Raw genomic sequence first — 20,411 nt, 5'->3', positions numbered from 1 at the left:
CGGCCGGGGCAGCGCCGCGTCGGGGGGTGTGGGGTGGGGGGGGGGGTGGTGTGGGGGGGGGGGGGGGGGGGGGGGGGGGGGGGGGGGGGGGGGGGGGGAGCTCTGTGCCCCGGGACCCCCTCCCCCCAGGACCCACTGCTCTAGGCCGTGTCTGTGGCTGGAGTCCAAGGGAGAGGGGAAGAGGACAGATCTGGCCTGGAGTGGGGCATGGGGACGTCTGTGGGTCTGAGCAGCAGGCCGGGACCCCAGACCCCTGGGTTCTCTTCCCGGCTCAGCCACTGACAGACTCAGTGACGTTAGGAGAGTGGTGCCCGTGCTCCGTGCCTCAGTTTCCCCCTTGGTGCAAAAGGAGGGAGCCGGGGGCAGCCCCCAGGGGAAGGACGCTGGAGTGGGGGAAGCCCGGAGCCCAGCCCCACCCAGCAGCCCTCACCCACCGGCTCAGCTCCATCTCCCCTTCCCCCACCCCCTGCCCCTCGCTGGTGGCCTGTCCGTTCTCCCAGCCCCCCAGCCCCTCTCCGCCATGTACTCCTCCCTCGTTAACCTCTTCCTCCCTGACCTTGAGCACTGACGGCATGGGTGTGTGTGTGGGGGGGTAATTTATACTCTGCGTTTAACCCCCAAGTTTAACATCTGGCCCAGCTCAGGTCCCCCTCCCTGCCTGGCTCAGGTGGACACCCCCATACCTCCCAAAACTGCCCCCAGGAGCAGCAGCACCTCTTGGCAGAGCAGGGGTGCTCCCCTGGCTGCAGTCGGGGAGCCGCCCGTGCTCTGGGGTCCCTCGAGGGAACAGGACAGAAACGGGGGGAGTGCTGCAGAGGGGCCTGTGTTGGGGAAGGGTCATGGGGCCAGCCGAGGCATCAGCGTGTGAAGGACGGGGCCGATGTGGTCACATATCTCTGGGCTTATGGAGTCCGGCTGGGGCCTGGGTGAGAATGGGGGCGGGCCCCTGATTTAAGGCAGGCCCTGGTTAGTTTCTCAGGGGCTCACCTGGGAACCCGCCTTTGCGCCGTCACCCCCTCCCCCCATAACAGGCTGCTCCAGGGCCTATTCGGAGAGGTGGAGGGGTCCCCCCAGGCCAGGGGGTCGGGCGGTGAGTGTGTCGGGTCTCAGCCCAGCTCCTAGTGCGATGTGTGTTTGCTGCTCCCTCTCCAGGCTGCCTTCCAGCCAGGCCAAGCTTCGGCCAGGGAGGGGAGGCCAGTCAGAACATGGCCAGGGCAGTGGGGTGCCCGTTCTGCACAGGGATCATGGGCACAGCAGGGGAGCCGGGGGGCTGGCAGGGGTGGATCTAGGTGGCGGGGAGGAGCCCTCACTGTGGCCCTGTCCCATCCGAGTCCACATGCCTGTTTCTCCCTGGCCTTCGCTCCGCAGAGCCCCGGCTGCGACGGGGTCCTGGGGTCCAACCGGACGCTGGACAGCTGCGGGGTGTGCGGGGGCGACCACTCCACCTGCAAGCTGGTGGTGGGCAACTTCAGTGACTCCAACGTGCCCATCGGCTACCACAAAATCCTCGAGATCCCCCAGGGCGCCACCAGGATCAACGTGACTGAGATGACCCGGAGCCCCAACTACCTGGGTAAGGGCTGGGGCAGGCCGGGGTGGGATGGGATGGGGAGGACGGGGCTCGTCACACCAAGGGACTCTTGCATTGGGACTTGTGCAAGCTCACATGCACACACGTGCGCTATACACACACACTGGACTCACACATCTTGCATACCCACACCTTGCACGCTACACACACAAACACGTGTGTGCCTTATATGTGTGCACAGCTGTTGCTCACACATTTTGCACAAGCATGTGGCTTCCATATTGCCTGCACACTTCACGCACAGGCATCACAAGCACATGCCTTGCACCTGACTTGCCTACCTTGCCCCCTCGCATGGGTCTCATCTATGCACACCTGGCACGCACGTTTTGCATGCTCGCTCCTTGTACATGCCCAGCTCACATGCGCTGCCCACACACCTTGCATGAGCACACTGTGCACAGATGCATTGCACACGTGCCTAATACACGTACACCTGGCATGTACCTCTCCTGCATCACCTGTGCACTTTGCACACACCTTGGGCACGTGCTGCACATGCAAACCTTGTGTACACACGCTATATCTTCATGCAGGCACACCTCATATAGACGTCACACACCCGGACACTTCACACTCAGTTTGCACGCACACCTAGCTGAGATAAGGGCAGGCAGCTCTCCTGCTCCAGGGTCTCGGCTGATTGCCTGCATGGTCAGGAAGGTGTTGGGTAAATTCCCTCCCGTGCAGCTATATGTTCTAGGCAGGTGTGTATCCTCTGATGCACCAGGTGTTGGCACCGACAAGGGGCATGATCCACGAGGCAAGGAGCTGATGTGATGGGATAGCCCAGCGCTCCCAGGGGAGTTTGGGTCCAGATTGGCACTTTGCAGCTCAGGCCATTTTCTAATGGGATCTGGGACAGCCAGTGTCATGCACCTACACTTCTATGCACAGAGATGTGCACACTTATACACAGGTACACAGATATGTGCACATATGTGCACCTACATATGCACGCTTTCATAGATACACCCATGTGCAGGCCATGCACACACACACACGGACACACGGGTAACCTGAAACACACACGGACACAGACACTTCCATGTGGGCACATAGACACACACATTCATAGACCCACACACGTGTCCTGTACAGTGACACACAGAGATGTGTACACAGACATACACATGTGTATACTGACACACAGAGACATATGCACACACATGTACACTGACACACACAGACATACACACACTCCCCTGTATACTGACACACACAGACATGCACACAGACATACACACACTCCCCTGTATACTGACACACACAGACATGCACATACTCCCCTGTATACTGACACACACAGACATGCACACAGACACACACCCCTGTACACTGACATACACACACACCTGTACACTGACACACACAGATACACCCACACACATACACTGACACACATACACACACACCCCTGTACACTGACACCCACACCTGCATACTGACACACACAGACATGTACACTGACACACACAGACATGCACGCAGATCTATACAGGCATACGTGTACACTGACACAGAGACATGCATGCAAAATCTACACGGACATTTGCACACATAGACACAACATGGACACACATGCACACACACACACCAAGTGCACCTTTCACTAGCTGCCCTTATACCATGCAAGCCGCCCAGGCTCCCCGTTCTTGCCAGCCCCCCCAAGGTGGCAGCTCTCCCTGTGCCCCAGGGCATGGGCTCCAGGGCCGCAGTCCATGCAGAGCACGCCGGGGTCCCGAGTGAGCACGGGGGAAGTCCCGGAGCCCCCCACAGGCTCAGGATGCTCACGCCGCCCCCCCTCTGTGCGCTGCAGCCTTGAGGAGCCGCTCCGGGAAGTCGATCATCAATGGGAACTGGGCAGTGGATCCCCCCGGGCGCTACGAGGCGGGCGGCACCGTCTTCGTCTACACCCGGCCGGGCCACGAGGAGCCCCGCGCAGGGGGAGAGTCACTGACAGCCGAGGGGCCCACCACAGAACCCATTGATGTGTATGTGAGTACAGAGGGGGCCTGGCTCGTGGGGGATGGAGAATGGGAGAGCAGGGAGGGATTCTGGACCTGGGGGCAGTGGGGAGCAGTCTAGAGGTGGGGGGGGTTCCTAGGCCCTGGGCGGGGGGGATCCCTGGGAAGGGGGCTGGCAGAGGAGCCACCGATTGGCTCCACGTGTGGCAGGCTGTGGCAGACGAGACTTGGAGGCCGGCTGGGTAGCATGTTGAATGGCGGGTGTCCCCCGCCCCCCACCCGCTCCAGGCGCCCTGCTCGAGCCGCTCTCTGTCGTCTCCCCCAGATGATCTTCCAGCAGGACAACCCCGGCGTCGCCTACCGCTTCTTCCTGGCGGGGGCCAGACCAGACAGCCCCGCCCATGACCCTCCCGGCCGCCGGCAGGACGTCAGTAAGGAACCTCCTATCACCCTCCGGGGGGCCTTTCCCCCCATCACCTGCGGGGAGCCCTTCCCCCATCATTCCCTGGTGGCCCTTCACCTCCCATCACCCTACAGGGGGGCCCGTTACTCCCACCCTGGGGGCCCTTCCCCCCCATCACCCCCTGGGGGCCCTTCCCCCCCATCACCTCCTGGAGGCCTCCCCCCATCACCTCCCAGGTGGCCTTCACATCCCTAACACCCCCTGAGGGGCCCACCTCCTCCCGGAGGCCCTTCCCCCCATATCACCCATCGAAGGCACCCTTCTCCTCTCTCCTCCAGGTGCCCTGACCATGTTGTCACCAAGTGACCAGCTGGTGCCGCCCACCTCTTACAATCACCCCATGGGGACCCGGCACCGGGCGCCAGCACCGGCCAGCCAGTCAGGCAGGACCCCCGGGACACTGCAGCGCAACGTCCGCGTCCCACCACTGTCGCCCCCACCCTGGCACCAGCCACACGACGTCTATTGGAAACGGGTGGGGAGCACCGACTGCTCCGCCTCCTGTGGGAAAGGTGAGCGACCCCCGCAGCCTGTCCCCTCCTCCGCCCTGTCCCCCTGTGACCCAGCCCCCGATCCCCATCCTTCACCTCCTTCGCCTCGTCCTCCTGATTCCTGTCCTCTCCTACGCCCATCCCCCCATGACCCACCCCCTACCCCCATCCTCCCACTACCTGTCCCCCCGCAACCTGTCCCCTCCTCCTCCCCATCCCCCCATGCCCCATCCCCTCCTATGCCCCATCCCCCATAACCCATCCCCCGATCCCTATCCCCCCACTGCCCTTCCCCCCACTCCTTGTCCCCCTGCTCCCCAACCCCATTCCTCCCTGATGCTCCTTCCCCGTGTCTACAACCCCCAGGTTATTGGGGTCCCCCCAGCCGTGTCTATGACCCCTGTGTTATATGGGACCCCCTTTCTCTCTCCCCCCCCCATGTCTCTGCAGGGCTCTGGCAGCCCGTGTTCCGCTGTGCTGCCCGCCACTCCCAGGAGGAGGTTGGGGAGGAGCAATGCGCCGATGCCCCCAAACCGCCCGCGCCGGACGAAGCCTGCAACACCCAGCCCTGCCCGGCCTAGTGAGTGTCTGCGTCCCCCTGCCCCCGGCCTGGCCAGCGCCCTCCGCGGGGAGCCAAGGACACAGGGCCCTGGGGAGGAGGGCAGGTCCAGGGCTGTAGTGAGAGTGGGACCTCCCCCCCCGTTCCCCCCTCCCCAGGCTGTAGTGAGTGTGGGTCCCCCACCCCAGGACTGTGGTTCATGCGGGCGCCCCCAGGTGCGGGTGCCCATGGCTGCAGGGCAGGGCCTGGAGCCTGGCAGGCCCCGGTGCCCAGCCCGGGCTGACCCTGACTCTCCCCGGCCGCAGCTGGGACATGGGCGAGTGGTCGGCCTGTAGCAAGTCCTGCGGACCGGGCACCCAGCACCGCCAGGTCCTGTGCCGTCAGACCTACGCCAACCGCAGCACCATGGTGCACCCGCAGCACTGCGGCCAGCTGGACAAGCCCAGCCCCACGCAGCCCTGCCAGCTCCGCGTCTGCAGCCACTGGGAGGTGCGCACCAACTGGAGCGCGGTAAGGACGGGCCGGGGCTCAGGGCTAGCGCCGGGAGCTGGGCATGCGGGGGGGCGCGGCTCCCTGGGCGGGGCTCTAAGGGGGGGGGGCGGGGGGGGCCAAGGGTCTGATCTGGGGTGGGAGGGGGCACATGGGGTAGATGGGCCCATGTGTCTGATCTGCGGTTCCTGGGGGGCGGTGCTGTAAAGGGAGGGATGCCTGGGGGGGTGCCATGAAGGAGGAGAGCCCCTGGGGGGCAGGACTGGGGGGGGGTTCCCTCCCATCCCATACAGGGAGAGGTTGTCGTAGTGACACCAGTCTCCATGGTGACACCATCTCCCCCTCCTCCTTCCCCCCAGTGCTCGGTTCTGTGCGGCCTGGGCCACCGGACCCGCCACATCCGCTGCATCAGTAACCATGGCGACCTGCTGAGCGACGGCGAGTGCAACGGTAGCCACCGGCCCCCGGCCAACGAGGCCTGCGACATGGGGCCCTGCGTGCGCAGCTGGTTCCACAGCGACTGGAGCAACACGGTCGGTGATAACCACGCCCGGCTCCACCGGTGCCCCTCAATCCCGACCCGCAGCCCCTGCCAGCCCAGCCCTGCCCCCCAGCTCCGCCGCTGACCCACACTCCTGACCCACAGCCCCTGCTAGCCCAGCCCTCCCCCCAGCTCCGCCGCTGACCCACACTCCTGACCCACAGCCCCTGCTAGCCCAGACCTGGGCTCCTGGAGCAGGGACAGCCCAATCATGCCAGACTTTGCAGTGACCTTGCAAAGCTGAAGCCCTTCCACTAGGAACAAGGGCGAGGCCCTTCAAACTCGTTTCTCATGTGACCTGAGACCAGGGCTGGCGCAACCCATTAGGCGAACTAGGCGGTCGCCTAGGGCGCTACAATTTGGGGGGCGGTGACTGCGGTGGTATTTCGGCAGCGGGACCTTCCGCCGCCTCTGTGGGGGGGCGGCATTTCGGGGTGGGACCTTCCGCCGCCTAGGGTGGCAGAAAAGCTGGCGGCGCTCCTGCCTGAGACCCTTAGAACCCAGGTCTCTGCAGAAACAAGGCTGGTGCCATGGTGACCCTCCTCCCACCCCCCAGCCCAGCCCGGATAAGTTCAGGGGGTTCCCCGTAGGAGAAAAGCTCCCTGCCCCAGGGCTGGGGCTGCTGCATCCCTGGGGTCGGGAGCCAGGAGGGGCGAGGTGCAGACCCTGGACTGTGGCTCCCTGCCTGGAGAAGCCCGGCAGCGGCTTCCCTGCAATGCTGGGCAGTGCTGCCCTCTAGCCTTCCAAGGAAGGAGCACAGCTGGGAGGCTCTGCAGAAGGATGAATGAGAAACACACACACACACCCCGCCGCCCCTGCAGGTCCCAGGGAGCCATAGGGCCAGTGTGGGGTGGATCTCTGTGTAATGAGCCAGAGTGCGAGGGTCTGAGCCAGGCTAGATAGCCCCAGGAGTCCTGAGCGGGGAGGTGCCCGTCTCTCAGCCCCTGGCCAGGTTCCCTGATGGCGTCTCTCTCTCTCCTGTCGGCCCCAGTGCTCGGTGGAATGCGGGACGGGGATCCAGCGCCGCTCGGTGGTCTGTCTGTCCAGCTACGCCAACGGGCAGGTGGAGGAGACCTGTGCGGGCACCAAGCCGGCCGACATGCGGGCCTGCAACAGCGGGCCCTGCCACCGCACCGTGAAGTGGTACACGGGACCCTGGAGCCAGGTGAGGAGGGGTGCGGGCGCTGGGCCGGGCTGGGTGGGAAAGCACCCTGCTCTCGGGGCCAGGCCTGGGGATGCTTTCTCTGCAGCCTCCTGGGATGGTTTGCACAGCACAGGGTATGTGTGCTGCACACGCGTGTGCTGGGTAGAGCAATCAGTGCTCTGTGGGTGCGCACACACGGGCCCATACATAACAATCAGTGCTCTGTGTGTGCAAGGGGGTGCATAGGTGTTGATGTGTGTGTGTGCCCATGCGTAACCATCAGTGGTATGTGTGTGACACATACCCAGCGTACAGTCCAGCCTAGCGAGTAACTGTGTCACCCCTGCCCTCTACCTGGGTGACCTTTATACTGCTTGGCGTCTATAGCCTCCAATCTGGACTGCTCCCAAACAGCCTCCAGCATGCAAGTCACTCCCAGCGACGGCTGCAGCCAGCACACACCTTGGCCCTCAGCAGCCTGGGTTATACTGCAGGGTGACCCCAACACTCCCCTCATCCTAGATTTCCCCCCCGGAAATGTACATCCTGTCCTGCCCGGCCCTCTGCTGAACAATACAAGTGAATAAAAAGTCCCTCCGTTTATTAATGAAGTGACATGCACACATCTCGTTCCCCCAAATGGAGTTTCCCAGACACTGCAATTCTGACACGCTGGATTAGATAAACCAATAAAACAAGTTTATTAACTGCCAGGAGAGAGATTTTAAGTGAGTACAAGTCATGAGGCATAACCGTCAGAAATGGCTACAAGACAAGTAAAGAGAAAACGCTGCTGGTGCCTAACTTAACAACCTCTGTTCAATTCGAGGCAAGGTTTACTCACCATGTGCTCTCTGCCGTCTTACTGAACAAGCTTCTTAGACCAGGACCCCTTCCCCAGTTCAGTGGCTGCTTCCTTTGTCCCTCTAGTGCAGCGAATCAATGGGCAGAGAGAGAGGAGGGGAGCCTTGGGGTGTCTATCCCCCTTTTTACAGCATCTCCCCTCCTCTTGGAAACTATTTCCAGCTGAGATTCTGGCGACAGAAAGTCTGTGTGGAAGGATGTTCCCTGCTGCTTTTCCTCACCTGTTTGGGGTTTCTGTGTCTACCCGTCCTACTTGATGACTCTGTTTGCTGCTTAAATGCCAATGAAGCAGAGCCCACTTTCCTTTGTTTGAGACAGGCCTCTTTGCCGGGCTCCCTTTGGACCATATGTTAAGATCCCCTTGCAGCTGGAATCTTATCGCTTCACAATGTGGCCACCCATATTTTATCAGGGCAGTATTGATCAGCAGACGATGACTTTTCCGATGATACCTCCCAAGGCATAACTCGGTACCCAGATTGTTACAGTAGCGTGCAGGGTGTGGTCACGGGGACATTCTGTCAAGGATTTTTAGCTACCCTGGTCTGTGTTTGCACTCGCCAACCCCAGTTCTGCCCTCCTGGAGGCCGAGGTCTCTCGCAGTCCTCGCAGGGACACACCGCAGTTCCGGGAAGCACAGGGAGCAGAAGCCGCTTTGCCAGTGACCAGAGACAGAGAGAACAGCCTCTCCCATGACCAGCCAGCCTGGTCCTGCTAGGACATGCCCTAATGACGAGGGTGGGACGTGGGTGCTGGGTGGGTAGCGTGTGGGTTTTCCCTCAGTGCTGGGTGGGTGACATGCAGGAGCCCTGCTCTGAGCCCCCTTCCCTTCCCTGCCCCCCTAGTGCTCGGCGGACTGTGGCACCGGCACCCAGCGGCGGGACGTGATCTGTGTCAGCAAGTTTGGCTCGGAGTTCAATGTGACGGAGGCATCGGAGTGCGCCCCCCTGGAGAAGCCGCCCTCCCTGCAGCCCTGCACCGGCAGTGCCTGTGACGCTCGCTGGTTCTCCACCTCCTGGAGCGCGGTGAGAACCTGCGTGCCCCCCAGACTGGCCAGGCCCCTCCCCGCGCAGACCTGAGCTCCTGGGTTCCCACGGAAGTGAACTCAGATCCTCCCACCCCCCCAACCCAGGCCCCTGCCAGCTGAGCCTAGGGAGACTCCCCTTCAGATGGGAGCTGTATAGGGGCTATGACATGCAGCCGAACCATTCCGATCCCATCCACTAGAGGACAGTGCAGTACGCACCGTGTGGCCTTGCCAATCTGATTGCCCATTTTTCCAGGCCCTGGAGGTTTGGCTTGGTATAATGAGTGGGTATTCATTTGCCAAATACTTGAGGCAGCATCTCCTGCAGGGCAGTTGGGGAAAAGCGGGGGCTCAGCTTCACTCACTGCGTCAGCTCTAGGCTGCCCCCAGCCTCAGGAAGATAAACACAGCATGGCATAAAATATCCCAGCATAAAACCTAGTGCCCTGGCCAAGTCGGGTTGTCCCCCCACCCACCCCAACAGGACCCAGCTTTACTTTCTGTCTTAAACTGCTGCACCCTAACCATTTCAGCACTGAGTGACCCCTGTGCAGCGTTGCTGAGTGACTGTTGCCAGCTGACATGCTCTGCACCAGAGGTGGCTGCATCTCTATGCTGGGTGGGGAGGCCGATTCCCCTACACAAAATCTGCAGAGCACCGCAGGGATCCTTAGGGTTCTGAGGGGATGTTGGTTACTCTCCTAACCCCCTCTCTGCCCCCCACAGTGTTCTAAGTCATGTGTGGGGGGAGTCCAGGTGCGGGAGGTGCAGTGCCTGACCCAGAACAAAACCTTCAGCAATCTTTGCCCGTCGGACCTCAGGCCCATCAAGAAACGCTCCTGCAATACCCAGCCCTGCACCCCCGATCTCGGTAAGCGATGCCAACTGCCCCGTGGCCTGCTCAGCCACCCCCTTTTCCTCCCCACTTTACCAAGCAGACAGCAGTCAAAGGGAGCCCAGGGCAGGGGGGAGAGGCTAATAGGGGAGGCGGTGCAGACCCAGGGACCAAGGCCTGGTGCTCGATGGGAAGTGATGCAGACTGATATGGAGGGGATGGACTCCCTGAGCGAGGGGTGCCCCTCCTAGGCTTCATGCCAGGGGGTATGAGCACAGGACTGGCAACTAGGACTCCTGGGTTCTATTCTCAGCGCAGGGAAGGTGTGCAGCAGGCTAGTGATGAGAGCCAGGACTCATGGGTTCTATTCTCAGCTCCGTCACTTTGCCTCTCTGTGCCTCAGTTTCCCCTTCTATACAGTGGATGATACTTCCTGCCCCGCCCCCCATCTTGGTAAAACCCCTTTGAGAGCGATGGCTGCTCCGGGCAGTGATGGTAGATTGGAAGCCCGCCGGGGGTGTGGGACCAAACGGGCCTTCCCTGCAGTGTTATCCGCACCCCCGGCTCCTCACCGCTCCCCTCCTCTTTCCAGACGAGAACTGCAGGGACAAGTACCAAAACTGCCCCGTGGTGGTGCAGGCCCGGCTCTGCGTCTATTCGTACTACAAGCTGGTGTGCTGCGCCTCCTGCACACGGGCCGTGGAGCGGAGCAAGGACATGCAGAGCCGGTAGCGGCGCCGGCCGGCCAGAGACGGGGGCTGGGCTCTCGCCCGCTCATTGTGGGGAGGACTCGGACGGACCTTGGCTGTGAAACCAATGCCCGGCCCCCCCGGACGCTCCTGGGATCCAGCTACTCGTCCCCCCGAGGTGACCCAGCAGCATGTGGGGAGGGGACAACCAGACTCTGCCCGCAGGGACGAGGAATGAGCGGCCAGGACGGCTTTGAACGAGGATCACGGCCAGGCCGCATGCGTGGCTCGTCCCAGGGCCTGTCGCTGGAGAGGCCAGTTCCTCTTGCTGATCTAGGGCCTGATCCTGGGTGGGGTTGAGTGCCAGGAGCTTGTCCCCGCTCACTCCAGCAGGGGCAGTCCTGCCCAGGATCAGGGCCCTTGTGTGTTACTGACCAATTCTGCGTATGGGCCCAGTGATGACGGGAAGGGGCGATGCTGACTGCTCCCTGGGACCGTGATGCTTATGACCCCGCCCCTGGCCCGGCTGCCCCGTCAACACATGGCCCCACAGCTGAGCCCGGAAAGCCTACCACCCTCCCGGCCCCCCCAGCTACCGGAAGGAATTGGTGCTTCCCGCTGGGAAACACGACTCCCGTCGCTTCCGCGGAGCCTGACCCTCGCACGACCTGTGTCCCACGGAGCTGCGAAGCCCAGCGCCGGCAGGCCTCCTCGTAATGGTGCGAAGAGACCCATGTGCTCCGTGTCCCATCCCAGAGCCTGGCCTGGGCCTCACGTCTGAGCCTCCGAGCCCCTTCTTTGGGCATAGAAGTGACACAACTCGGAGTTTGGGAGTGGCTTTCAGCCCAACTCCTGGCAGACAAAAGTCACCGCCCGGATTACCACCTGGCCAAGGACCGAACGGGCAGCAGGAACCTGAACTCCCCTCTGACCCCTAGGGGGCGCCCTTGCATTGGGGAGCTTGCCCTGCACACCCAGCCCAGCAACTTCTACCGGTGCTGACGTGACCCCCGAATGCGGGTCAAGCTTGCGTGAGTCCCCTCCAGTTGTTTCCCCATCAACTTCCTTCCCTGTCCCTGCTTTGTCTGGGGAACATACAAGGCAAACCTCCTCCTCTGTAGAGCACACGCCCCCCAGGCCACAGGGATGTCTGCATGGGCTGGCTGGCTGTTTTGGGGATAGCATCTCTCCGTCATGTCTTTCTGCTTCTCTTGAGACCAACAAGATTCTTGCTGTTAACTTCATGGGCTATAGATCAGCCCCTAGATTTCCCATCACTTTTAATGTCCACACGTAATCCCCACCTCGAGCTATGCACCGGATTTGAACCTGTGATCTTCAGGAGAGAAAAAAGGAAAAAAACACACATGCCACTACCAGTTAAGCTAAAGCATCACCTCTTTTAGGTACTGTCTGTAGTAGACCTTTAACCTCTTGTGGACCAGCCACCAGCCAACAACATGGACACACCATGCTAGAGCGTTGAGGGCCACATTTGATGAGGCTGGGTAGCAAACCCCTGACAAATAAAGGCATTATATTAAAGACATTTTATAGAAAATTTTTACTGCAAAGCCATTCAGAGTGTCCAGATTATATAAATATATAACTATATATTATAAAGATTGTATCTGGGTTTTTTTGTGCAAATCTAATTTATTTTTTATTAAAGATGAGCTGATGTTTCCCTGTGGGCTTATATTTTCCCCCCCTTTTAAGAAATATGTTACTTTTGCCAATTTGAAGACCATTAAAAAAAAGTATTCAGTATTAGTTACCTGGTTGAGGGTTGGTTGGTGCAGAGAAGTCTTGTGGGGCGGGATTGGGGCTGGGAAAGACTGTGTAAAGAATAATAATGTTTTATTATTGTATTACAATAGGATCTAGAGTCCTCAACTGAGTTTGGGGCCCTGTTGTGCCAGGCATTGCATAGGCTGAGTGAGAGACAGGCCCCTAAACAGTTACCATCTAAAGCCTTGATTCAGCACAGCTCTTATTCACATGCTAGAATTTAAGGGCGTATTCGTGTGTGTTGCGGAATTGGGGCCTTCTCTGCGCTTTGCTTGGCTGGGACGGTGACATGAGCCTGGTGAATCTCTGTCCAACCTGGCTACAACATCATTGCAGACAACAATGATTGAGACACAACTGAATTTTGCGTCTGAAATGGCAACTCCCCAACACGAAGAAAAAGGAAGCAAAACTTAACAGCGACGGCGACTTCCTGAGCAATGGAGAAAACATAACATCCTCAGATGACTCACTCTCCACAACCCTCTAACCCTGACATACATCCCCAAATACACTGACCAGCTGTGCAAAAAGACTTCCGAAAAATTGAGGAACCTTCCGAAAAATTGAGGAAGGTGAGGCCCCAACACCCCCCCCGCCCCGGGGGCCCCAAGACCCCAAAAGGGGCCCCCCCCCCCCCCCCCCAAAACAAGAAATCAGCATATGGTCCCACACATGGGAAGGAAAAAATCAGGAATCCTACCTGGAGACCATGCGAGAAACCCAAAACAACTATCAACCCCCTCTAATGCCAGCCATCCAACACAAAACAAAAAGGTGGAACCAACTACAAGAACTCCACAACCCTCAGAACACCACCTCCGAGAGAAACCAGGGCACCAGGACCCGCATGGACACTACATGACACCCCAACATCATCCATCTATGAAGACCACCCGTATCCAGAGCTGAATTGTCTCTACAAGGGACTGAACTTTGCCCCACCACAAAATCTGGTATTGTACTAACGTGGAGAACTAGAAGAATTATTTCACTGACTTCACTTCAAAGAATTTCACAATAGCAACACTGCCCACAACTATCACGTCCCCATGGACAGACATAAGGGAGAATCATATGACCCCACAATAGCCGAAATCACACCATGATCATTACACTGATTGCATCAGAAAAAAATTTGAAATCCTTAGTAAAACATCACATCCACCCCAATCTCTCTACCACACAGAGAACAGCTACACAGTCCCTGAAAGCTAACCACCAGATAGGTATCAAACCAGCAGACAAAGGGGGCACCATTGTAGTACTCAACCGTGATGACTACATTAACAAGGCCAGCCGACAACCCTCCGACACCGCCTACTAGGAAGAGATCAGAGAAGACCCCCACCACAATTCACCCAGGAACTTAACGATATCATCAAATCCTTCCCCAAACAACTCTACAACCTTGTCCCCCTACAATTCTACCTTCTGCCTGCTTCCCAAGATGCACAAGGGACCCCAGGCAGACCCATCATATCTGGCCATTGTGCTCCGACTGAAGGAATCTCGAGACCCATAGAAATCATCCTCAAACCATTCACCACACAAAGGACCAGCTTCCTCCAGGACACAACTGACTTCCTCCACAAACTCTGCAACATTAACAACCTCCCTCAGAACACCATCCTTGCCACTATGGAGATTACTTCCCTATACTCCAACGTCCCTCACAATGAAGGCAGAGCTGCCTGCCTCAAATATCCACAAGACAATGGACGACCCTCGGATATCCACGTTGCCAAACTCATCCATTTCATCCTCATCCATAACAATTTTACATTCAACAACGAACGCTTTGGCCAAACCATGGGAACAGCCATGGGTACTAGGATGGCTTCTCACTATTCCAGTTTCTTCATGGGCCATCCTGAAGAAGAATTTCTGGACAGATGCACCACAAAACCAATGATATACCTAAGATGGATCAATGATATTTTCATCCTCCGGTCAGACGGCTTAAACTCCCTCATAGATTTCCACCACAACTCCAGCAACCACCACCTGTCCATTAAACTCTCCCTGGAGTACTCGCACAGTACCATCCACTTCCTGGACACCACAATCAGCTTCATCACTGGAACCCTACAGAAAACCATACACAAGAAACCCAGGGATCACCACACCTATCTTCCCCCAAACATAGGCGCCAACTGCTTGACCCCTCTCCCCCCCCCACCCCCCCCCCGCCCCCCCCCCATTCCCACTCCTTCCCCCAAGTCCCCCCCCCCACTCTGCCCCCCCCCTGCCCCTATTGGACCCCTTCCCCAAATCCCTACCCCAGCCCCATCTCTTCCCCGAGCGCACCACGTTCCCCCTCCTCCCCCCTTCCCCCTCCCTCCCAGTGCTTGCCGCCGTGAAATAGCTGTTTCGTGGCAGAGAAGTAGATTGCATCATAGAATAGGCCACCCAAATACCCTGAGAGAACCTGTTTCAGTATGGGCCTCACCTCCAACCACACATCCCTAATTGTCACCTACCACCTCACAGTGGATCTCATATGGGGTAGCATTAAACAGTTACAACTGATACTTGATGGGGTATCCTGAAAGGAAGCTTTCCCGAACCCCCTCTTCTGGCCTTCAAACAACCCCGCAACCTGCCAAGCTCATCAGCAGAAGCAAGCGCCCCACAAACCCACTCAAAGTGGCACCAGACCCTGCCAGAACAACAGATGCAAAACCTGCTGACCCGTCTCCACTGCTACAATGACCAACACCTCCCACAACACTCCTTTCAGAATCCGTGGGGCCTACACACGTCTATCACAACATGTGGTGTACCTCATCCAGGGCACTAAATGCCCGGTCCCAACAATGTGGGAGAAACCAGACAATCACTACGCCCACCGATGAATCCACACAGGAAAATGCTAAAAAACGCAAACCCCAGATCACCTGTGGGCAGACATGTGTCACAAGCTGACCTCTCAGTCCTCAGCCTTGACGGAAAACTTGCATGACACCTTCAAAAGACAAGTCTGGGAGCTTAAATTCATACCTTTGCTAGATGCTAAAAATCATCATCTTAATAAAGACAAAGGATTTATGGCTTATTACAACACTGGGTCACCCACTTGCCCCACTTTTGGTCCTATGACTGCCGGGGTGTTAATGGGACGCGTCTCTTTGAATGGTCTCTGCCAACGTTAGCGCCTTATGCTAAACAATCTGTTCCACGCTCTGTTTAGCTGTGAGGTGCGGAGTACCTTTCCCAGCCCTGAAGAAGGAGCTCGAAAGCTTCCCTCTCACCAATAGAAGCTGGACCAATAAAATATATTCCCTCCCCCACTTGGTCTCGCTACCATCTTTCTCATCATTTTCACCCATGTAACTAGCTGCCTCTGCATTTCCTCTGCGTGCGTCGAGCCAGGCTGCATGGGGGAGGACAAGCCACTCTGCTCCTGTGTCCCATCTCGGTGTGACTGCAGGGCCTGCAAGGGCGTCACACCGGAGTAAGTGAGAGTTGAATCAGCTGCTCTCCCCCAGTTGCCTGCAAACTTAAGGGAGGCAGAGGCCGGACAGTGCATAATCTGCATCTGGATGCAGCCACATGCTAGTCCTGACCTCACACTCATGTGGTCTCCCGTGACCGTGCAAACAGTGCATTGTAGCTGGTTGCATTGTAAACAAGTCACTGTCTCTAGCTGTCTGGCCGCCCACAGGCTCGATCTGTCTTCTCCCAGACACACCCATCACCCGTCCAGCTAGTCTCCTACTCTGGCAATCGGGACTCAGAGAGATCCGCTACTCTGCTACGAAGAGGGATGGGTCTTCCAGAGGCCGGAGGGAACCCTTGTGTGTGGGGGTAAGGGGCAGTGGAGCATGGGCTAACAGAGAGCGGGGCATCAAGATACCTGAGGCAGCGGTAAGAGCAGGTGACTGGGAGCCAGGATGGTTCTGTTTCTATTCCTGGCCTGCCATTTTCAGAGAGTCCCATCCCTGCTGTGCGCTCAACATCTCCAGCGGCAGCGCGGGGCGGATTGGGAGCCTTCAGGGCAAGGTGCTTTGCGATCCGGGGCGAGGAGGTGACGGAGGAACCATCGTTGTAGCCTGACGGGTGCCTGGCGGTTTGCCTTGCGCGGCAGGGCCTGCCGCCGGACACACGGGAGCTCTAAGGAGCACGTTTGCTTTGGTCTGGTGTGTTATTGACAACGGGCAAGGCCAGCTGTCCAGCCCGGCTTGCGGCGTCGGAGCTGAGCTCCGTGGGACGCTCTTCTGCTGGTGCAGGGTGGGCTACAGACTGGGTCTTCTTGCCACGGTTACTGCCTGAGTTTAGCAGAACCAAACACAGCCCCTGCTAGCGGCTGGGCTCTAGCTAGTGGCAGCAGCTCGGCTGTAGGGTCACCTGAAGCTGCTCTGAAACAACCAGCATCAGCAATCTGCCCTCCCTTACCCCCCCGCCGCATGTTTTATGCAGCGTAACTCTGAGAAACTGGCTGCTTTCGCTGGACAGAGCACGTTAGCAGGTCACGGACCTCTCGCTCCTCACTCTGGCTGATCCACCCAGCTGCAGCACTGCTGGGTCTCCTGTCAGTACAGGGCAGGGGTCCCAGCTACTGAGCGGCATGCCCCCCCTGCCAGGAGTGGTGCCCTGGTACTTGACGCAGCCCTAAGGCAGCGGGATGCTCTGAGGTGACATGCCACTGCACTAAAAGCTGGCAGGGGGCAGCAGTGAGCTGGGGGGAGTCCTACGCTGCCCAGACGGCAGCGGGCCAAGGTAGCGGCATCGAGCAAGTTCTTCCCTGGCTTGCAAGGCCAGCACCCACGGGAGATACAGCACAGAACCCAGCCAGGCACATGCCCTCAGCACACTGCCAGCGAGGGGAGTAGCCCTTCCCAGCCCGGGGAATTCACCTCCGCCTTCGAGCCGGAATTCTGCGCTGCCTCGTTGCTGGTTCCCAGCGCAGTCAGTTTATAGGCACACGGGTGCTGTGAGGCACAGGCTTAAACGGAGAGTGAGCCCAACCGGGCGACACCAGTGCAAAACAGAGGTGAGAAGCCGTCCCCCCCAGCCCCCGTGTTTCCTGCCCCCCGGCACAAGCCAGTGGGTTATACGTGCCCTTGCCCTGGGGTAAAGATCAGCAGGGCAGGCCAAGGCCTTGCTCAGGAACCACCCTGATACAAGGCCAAAATGGGGCTTTGTGAAAACTCCCCGGGCCAGCGTGCAGGGGGTGACCAGGAGCCGGGGTGCTGAGAGCTCAACTGCTAATTAGTCCCCAGAGGAAGCTGATGGGGTAATTATCTGATCGGGGGCTGGGTGGGATAAAGATTCAAGCAGCCCATCAGCACAGGTCTGATAAAGAAGTGCATGCATCAGAAGAAGTGGGTTTTTTTTACCCACGAAAGCTTATGCCCAAATCAATCTGTTAGTCTTTAAGGTGCCACCGGACTCCTCATTGTTTTAGTCTGATAAAGAGGCACAGGATTGGACGGATGTGCTGGGGAGGGGGGCGAGGGACAGGACCAGAGCTAGCTGGGTCCAGTCACACAGCAGCCCCCCCGAGCCCTGAGGAGAGGGCCACACGCACGGTAGCTATTGTATGACTGTTGCCCAGGGACTGTGGTGACGTGGGTGCAGGGAAATGAAGGAAAAGGTCACTGAGCTCACACCCTGGGGAGTGTGGGGAAGAATGCGGGCATGCCAGCGTGCCCCTTCACCCCAAAACACCGCCCACAGCTGGGACCAGGAAAGGAAAACTGTAGCCAGGAAACTGCCCTGAAACTGACTTCTGTCACGCAGTGAGACGCCAGGTCATTGTGAAACCCAGCCCAACCCCCGCAGGCTCGGTGAGATGGAGAGAAACCAAAACCAAAACCAAGGGAATTCGCATTCCCAAGGGGGCAGCAGCAGCGGGATATTCCAGGGCTCGGCTCCCGTCTAGGCATCAAAACAAGCGCCCAAGTCTGCAAAGCGCTCGGCACCCAGCAGGTCCTGTGGGGCCGATTTTTAGCACCCACCATGCAGCGCCCTTGTGAACATCTGGTGAGGAAAAGAGCCCCAACAGCTGGTGTGTTACTTATTTCAGCCACCAGGGGTCACCAGAGATCAACATCAGCAGAACACCTCGCCCAGGGCTGCGCGGTCTGTCTACATGGCGCCCTAAACCTGGACTCTGCCTCCCCCCCACTTCCATCCACACAGCTCAGCCTGACTTAGGTCAGCAAGCACTTGGGCCCTACAGGGGCAGGGCAGAGCCCCAGTCCCCCTGTGACGCGGGTCCAAGCTCACGCCGCAGCCCCAATTCGGAAGGGCGGTACGGGCGCGCTAGCACAGCTGGGAGACCCAGCTCCAGCCATGGTAAGCCCTGGTTGAGCGTGCAGTGTGGACGCTCCAGGGCGGCGGTGGAATCTAGTGTGCAGTGCAGACACTCCAGCCAGGGTGCAGGCCCCTCCAGCTGAGGACTCAATCCACGTGCTGTGATTGTACCAGAGCATGGGGCGGGGCGTCTGACCGATGGTCACGCCACAGCAGCCTGGGGGTGAGCAGCAAGTTGAACACTTAAACCCCCATCCCCACTGGCCGCAGGGCTCTGACGCAGCCAAGACACTCCTAGGAAACCCATGTCACCCGGCCCAAACAGTCCTTTGCCGGTCCTACCAGTCCCCCGAGATTTACATTAGTCACGGCTCCTAGAAAGGTTACACACAGCCCGACAGTAACATGGCCACAACTGCATTGTTTTTAATGCAATGGATCTCAAAAGTAGTAAATGCCATTCAGTGACGGGTACCCAGGATAGCGCAGGCAATTGCCCTTCGTCACAATTATCCCCATTTTACAGCTCGGGAAACTGAGGCCTGGCAGGGGAAGGGCCTTGCCCATGGTCAGCCAGCAGGTGGAGCGAGGCATAGAAGAGAACCGAGGTCTCCTGCATCCGAGTCCAAAAGGAGCCTAAATGAATTGTGAACCCCACTCCCATAGGATTTGAGCACCTAACTCCCTTAGGAGCGTTTGAAAACCGGGGCTGTAATGAACTGCTTCGTGCCTAGCAGGCATGTGGCACTGTTACACAAAACCTTCCATGTCCGTAGTGTGTGAGCAAGTTTTGACTCTTGGGACGACATGGGGTGGGGTATCTGGGAAAGAAGGGGGGTGGCGACTAGTGGAGCAGGGAGGGCTGGGAGCCAGGGCTCTTGGGGTCTAGTCCCAGCAATAGGAGGGGAGTGGTGGCTAGTGGTTAGAGCAGGGCACTGGGAGCCAGGACTCCTGGGTTCTGTCCTGAGCTCGGGGCAGCAGAGTTGAGGGCCGCGTGGCAGTGCTGAGGCTGGGATGCACAGGGCTTGCTTTCTAGCTCCACCGTCGTGTCCACGTGCCCAGCCCTATCTCAACTATCCTGTTATGAAGCCATTCAAGGGCAATCTCCCGGCTATAAAACCCTAAACACCCGCCCACGCCCTGCTGTGGGAACGGCCCGGTTACTGACCAGGCACCAGTTCCTGCAGCGCGGCCCGGCAGGCGCTGGGGACCGGCCGGCCGGTGACTGACCACCAATGTGCTCTGCCCCTGTGGTGAGGGACAGCTCAGCTGGGATCAATGTACGGAGGCTTCTGGACATGGGCAGACCCTGCAGTTCCTCCCAGGGCCCAGCCAGCTGCCTGGGCGCCACCCAGGGGATGGCCACCCTGCCAAAAACCCCATGGCAACGAGTCTCAGAGCCCAGATCAACTGGCTCAGGCTCCCGCTGCGGTGCTAAAAATACCAGTGTAGACGTCCCGCCTCGGGCTGCAGCCCGGGCTCTGGGGCCTGCATGGGAGGGGGCTCTGATACTGCAGCCGTGGGGAGCATGAAAAGAACAGAGAGGTGAGGGGTGACTATGGGGCTAACTATCTAGAGAGAGGTTTTCTGGGGATGGATGGGTGGGTGGCTAAGCTGTGTGGCCGCCTCTCACCAGGCCCGAGCTGCTGCGGTGAGAGAGGGCTGGGGGGAAGTCCTCTCTCCCCACCGCAGCCCTGGG

The 20,411-nt window shown here is 58.9% G+C and overlaps 1 protein-coding gene across 2 annotated transcripts in view; it reads left to right on the top strand.

Annotated features, from left to right (window-relative positions):
- Positions 1 to 12,347, top strand: part of ADAMTSL4 (ADAMTS like 4) — a 59,731-nt gene extending 47,384 nt beyond the window's left edge. For both annotated transcript variants that reach the window (XM_034756408.1, XM_034756409.1), the window contains 11 exons: positions 1,369 to 1,573; positions 3,411 to 3,589; positions 3,884 to 3,989; positions 4,300 to 4,533; positions 4,963 to 5,092; positions 5,377 to 5,581; positions 5,920 to 6,093; positions 7,093 to 7,266; positions 8,955 to 9,134; positions 9,863 to 10,007; positions 10,564 to 12,347. In XM_034756408.1, the coding sequence (XP_034612299.1) occupies positions 1,369 to 1,573; positions 3,411 to 3,589; positions 3,884 to 3,989; positions 4,300 to 4,533; positions 4,963 to 5,092; positions 5,377 to 5,581; positions 5,920 to 6,093; positions 7,093 to 7,266; positions 8,955 to 9,134; positions 9,863 to 10,007; positions 10,564 to 10,703 (1,872 nt within the window). In that variant the 3' untranslated portion in view covers positions 10,704 to 12,347. The remainder of the gene's footprint in view (positions 1 to 1,368; positions 1,574 to 3,410; positions 3,590 to 3,883; positions 3,990 to 4,299; positions 4,534 to 4,962; positions 5,093 to 5,376; positions 5,582 to 5,919; positions 6,094 to 7,092; positions 7,267 to 8,954; positions 9,135 to 9,862; positions 10,008 to 10,563) is intronic.
- Positions 12,348 to 20,411: the final 8,064 nt, after the last annotated feature.

This window comes from Trachemys scripta, chromosome 24 (assembly GCF_013100865.1).
Source record: "Trachemys scripta elegans isolate TJP31775 chromosome 24, CAS_Tse_1.0, whole genome shotgun sequence".
NCBI lineage: Eukaryota > Metazoa > Chordata > Testudines > Emydidae > Trachemys > Trachemys scripta.
The sequence above is the reverse complement of the archived record's forward strand: the minus strand, read 5'-3'. Positions and strand labels throughout refer to the sequence as shown.